Here is a 4,993-nt window from a genome sequence, read left to right as displayed (position 1 = left end):
CTTAACTACTGTGGACACTCTTATCCTCTCTTCATCTCTCCTACTTTTTCCATCTCTCATATTTATTTTATTTTTATTTAATCCATTCAACACAATTTCTTAATCTTCATGCCCAAAATTTTTGTACCAACTTAGCTGGGACAGAGGGAGTAATTATTTATCGTACCCCCGAATGAAAAATCCTGGATCCGCAACTGATCTGAAGACACGCAATCCAATGTGACTATGACCTAATTGTCAGAGAAATGTTTTACTAATGACGTTATTGTATATACATGTCTATGTTTTCAAAATCTTGACTATCTCATCACTCTTTTCTTAAATTTTCCCAAGTTTTTACAATATTTGGTACTCGGGTGCTGTACGCCTACTTTTAAAATCTTCACTATAAATCAACATTATCATAATTAGTACTACTACTAAGTAATTTAATATTATCATTACATTATAAGTATCTCACCAACTAATGTGTTAAGCCAAAAGGGGTGTCCATCAATAGTAATTTAATATTATCATTACATTATAAGTATCTCACCAACTAATGTGTTAAGCCAAAAGGGGTGTTCATATTGATGTTGTTTCACAAAATTTTTGCTGTAACATCATATTTGATGTTGTTTCACAAAAACATCAAAAATGAGTTTGAGTTTGGTGTATGATTGGAGAAGATTTCTACACCAAAACTTATTTTATGAGTATGGTTGGAGATGGTCTAAAAGGGATATCAAAAGCTCTAAAAAATGTTAGAAGACATCAACTACTAGTCTATTACTATGAATAAATGGAATTACTTAAATCCTGGACAACCCATCAATGCTGAAATATTATGATCAACAATTCCCCAAATGAAGTTGTATTTCAATGATCATAACATACACTAATATACCAACAAAACTACGTTAAAATGACTGATCACTAAATTACAGCACCTAATATTTATATACAGCGACATCAAACTTCTTGCACTTAGATTGCGCGACCAACTCCTCTGGTACAATGGGGCGCCTATCTCCCAACATACTCCACAAGATCAACACGAGGAACGCCCCCAAAGCTCCATATCCGGTGCCAAACGCCAACGCGAAAATAATTCTCACCGAGCAGTCGCTTCTCGTGTGAACTTTCCTCTCTTCTTCCTTACCCACAGACTGCTGTGGATCCAAGGGCTCAGAATGCATCCACCGCGGCATGATTCTTGACTCGAAACTTCACGAGTGGATGATATTTCTCTGTGACGAGTTTGCACTCGAAGAGCTAAATCCCACAACAACATTTTCACTTCCCCACATTTTCGAAAGATCGATGGAGTAAGTGAGCAATGGATCAATTAGCCTACTCAAACCAAATTTGTTCAACCTAACCTCAAATCTTTTACTACTTGCTTCATAATCAACCCAAGCTTGCAACTTTTCTCCACCATTTAACACCAAATTGAATGATGAAACATTGCTCACTTTAGCAGAGACGGGACTACCAACATCTATGCCAACATGGTTACCGTTCACGTCTCCATGCTTTTCATTCTTAATGTAAAAATCATGGATTAAATATGTCCGGTCAATGGATTTTGACCAAATAATAAATGTGACGAGACATTTAATTTTGTAAAATTAAATGATATAGCGTCGATCTACATTTTACGTAGATAAATGTAGTATATTCACATTCTCAAATCCGATTTCCGCTGAGTGAGAAATGGTGAATTAAAGTTGGGCATAATTAGCTTTTAATTAAAGCTTGGAGTTGGAGCTTAGGGAATAATTAACTATTGTTAATTATCCCACATAGGAGAAGTAACACATATTTTAATGTGTTTAAATTAAGTGACTTTATGTTACTTAATAATTATAGTGGACCAAGATGGGTAAAAGAGCACACACGCGCGCGCCGCCGCCGCCGCCGCCGCCGCCGCCCGCCCGCCCGAGCCCGTGCCCGTGCCCGCGGGCGCGGGCCGCGAGCCCGGTCCCGATCCCTTGGACTTGGACTTGACACGTCGTCAAGCGTGGCACAGTCAGAGCTGCCACGTGAGAAAAGCACACGCTCCGCACGCGAAAGGCACACTCCTGCCACACGCTCGTAACCGTCGGCGGTTACGAATCTGCCATGATGAGCCTTCATGGCTTGGTTGACCCTGCATGGTGGCTTGGCCTATAAATAGGCTAGCCATTCCACTGCATTAGACACACATAACACAAGCATAAGCTCTCTCCCTCTCTCTGCATTGTCTTTCTGTCGAAGCTCTGTCCTCTCCTCCATCCAGATCGCCGGAGCTCTGTTGATTGCGGTGCTGCATCACCAGAGACGCAGCCGTTTTACCTTTGGGGACGACACGCCAAACCGAGAGCACTACCGGGGCGTATCTCGTCTTGCGGGAAGAGGCCTCCTCGACTCGGCTAAACTTATTCACGGTTACTGTTTCAATTTCAGTTGTAATTTTTAGTTCAGTTTCTCCTTTTGTATTCCTTCTTTGGGTTTGTATTACGCCCGGCTTTTATCTATTGTAATACCAGAAACCAACAATCGCAAACAACACTTAAATGTATCAAATTCAATTGCAAGAAACTTCATCATCCTCTCTTTTAAAAATCCCATCTCTCCATCATCAAAAACATTCAAGGGAAATTGAGAAGGCAGCATCACAAAAGCCAAACCATCCCCATCTACCCCAGACATGGAAAATGAAAAGTAATTCGAAAATGACACCAATTGTCTTGATTTTTCCTGAACAAGATTAAGGGGCTCCTTGGAGACAAACCTCCCAGCAGTAGAAACCCCAATTTGGACAGAAAAGTTGTCTCCACCAACCATAGCATCCCCAAACAGGGCAAGCTGTGACTTAAAGTTGGAGACTTTACCAATATTCTTGAAATAAAAAGTTAAATTGGGGTCGGCATCCATAACTTCGAGGTGAAGATTGAGCAATAAGAAGGCCAATAAGTACTTGGAAGAAGAAAATACAGCCATATTTGATCTGAGTTTTGTGAGCAAGGCCAATTGTGCTTGTGTTTGTCTTTTATTCACGATTTATTGCAAAGGTTTCTTTGGAAAAACATGTAGGATAAATTATGAATGATTCTAGGGTTTAAGAAAATTTGGGGAAATGAAAATTAAATACTTGCGCTTCTGCTACACTGTCCGATTTGCTTGCTTTCTCAGTGGTTGCTGACTGCGGGAATATAATATTAGATTCTTTGCGATTATGCCCTTCTGTTTTCCATATTTGCAGTGGTCATCCTTCTCTTCTATATTTTTAATTTTGAGTTTTTGACATACAGAAGAATTACTATCAGCCAATTAGATTTATCTTTGTACTTTATACTCTCTCAATTAAGCAACTAATGGGGTGTTTGATAGATTATATGTCTTAACAGGTGATAATTCAAAGTAAGATAATTTATCTTAAGTTTGTAAGATAGCACAATTTTATCTTATTGTTTGATACCCTAAGATATGAAATAAGATGATTTAGTTATATATGTGAAAAGACATATATGTCCTTATATTTATTTTTGTTAATTAAATTACTTATAACATAATTAATGATTTTAGCATAAGAAGACTCTTCTCTAAGAGCATCCACAATGGTAAATAGACCAGTCATAGCCTAGCCACAAACTCCTCCTGCCACATAATCAGTACAAGCAACTGGACAAGCAATAGGCTAGCCATAGGCTAACCACAATAAAAAAAATTATAAAAACAAATAATTAACAATCATACAAAATACGGAATTAAATTTACGACACAGATACGGGAAAATTCAATAATAATATTAAAATTAAAAAAAAGTACATTAATTAAAAAAATTACATTAATTTAAAAAAACTCATCTTCCACACACGAGCCTCCCCGCCTCTGCCTCATTCCTCGCTGTCGTCACCGTCGCCACCGCCGTTGTCGCCGCTATCCGAGACCCCCAAATCTGCAGCATCTGAGCCCGCATTTGAGCCCCCTAACTGTGCCGCAGTGGCATCTAAATCGACCCGCATACTCACGAGCATTGAGTGAAGAAAATTCTTCTCCTCGGGGTCAGTTGCCGCATTCCAGTCAGCTAAGATCTTGTACATCTGAGCCCGCGTTTGTTGACGCGCGAAGAAGGCGAGCTCGGCTGTCGACTTGCCAACAGGGGGGATGCCGACTGGACCTCCTGGAGAGCCCGTTGCGCCGGCCTTTGACCAACTGGGCGAGTGCGGCGAGTAAACGCGGGAGGGGACGGGAACTCCTGAACATCCTCGGGGAGGTCGTGGGAACCGCCGCTGCTGCCGCCGCTGTAATCACCGGTATAGTTCAGTCGCTGCTTCATCGGCCAGCCAGCATCGACACTTGCCCGAAACTTCTCGGAGTCCATCAGCACCTCATAGCAGTTCTAATAGGTGAACTCCTTATAAAGCTCGGGCACCAGGAAGGCTTTCTCCACTATCCTCCTGCAGTCCTCGTCAGTTTGGCCACTGGTCTGCATGCGGAGGGCATTGGTGTACAAGCCTGAAAATCGGGAGACCCCAGCACTGATTCGGTCCCACCCCTTCCGGCACTCCTCCCCGCTGCGTGGCCTCCCCTCCGGAAAAGGACGTTGTCTTCACCACCAAGTAACACTGAATCTCAGCAACTTCATCAATTCCACTAAAGATTCACGGAAATTATGCAACAACTTTAAACTAAAATTAAATTCTAAAATCAAAGATCAAACGACAGATCTTACTCAAGCTAACCAACAAACATGCAAGGTGACAGAAATTTCTCGGAATTTCATGCGTTTTTTAGATTTAACCGATCGACAAACAAGAAATTCACACAGCAACCAGATCTAACTAAATCAAAAGAACTTCTAACTTAAACATACAGATTCTACACGAAAATTCCAGATCTACCTATGCAAGGCAAAAATGAACATGTTGCAACCCATAAGATGAACAAAAAGCGAGATCAAACTTCATTAAGAGCATGTCCAGATCAAAATACTTCAGAATCCAAAAGGCAGCTAAAATTACGAAAT

At 40.7% G+C, this 4,993-nt stretch overlaps 1 protein-coding gene across 1 annotated transcript; it reads right to left on the bottom strand.

The window, feature by feature from the left end:
* Window positions 1–1,208: 1,208 nt before the first annotated feature.
* LOC121800811 (L-type lectin-domain containing receptor kinase IV.2-like) lies at window positions 1,209–2,964 on the bottom strand. Its single transcript, XM_042200315.1, has 2 exons — window positions 2,508–2,964; window positions 1,209–1,480 (listed from the first exon to the last, which is right to left on the bottom strand). The coding sequence occupies exons 1-2, from the start codon at window positions 2,962–2,964 to the stop codon at window positions 1,209–1,211; spliced, it is 729 nt and encodes a 242-aa protein (XP_042056249.1).
* Window positions 2,965–4,993: the final 2,029 nt, after the last annotated feature.

The sequence above is a fragment of the Salvia splendens genome, chromosome 4 (assembly GCF_004379255.2).
Source record: "Salvia splendens isolate huo1 chromosome 4, SspV2, whole genome shotgun sequence".
Lineage (NCBI taxonomy): Eukaryota > Viridiplantae > Streptophyta > Magnoliopsida > Lamiales > Lamiaceae > Salvia > Salvia splendens.
The sequence above is the reverse complement of the archived record's forward strand: the minus strand, read 5'-3'. Positions and strand labels throughout refer to the sequence as shown.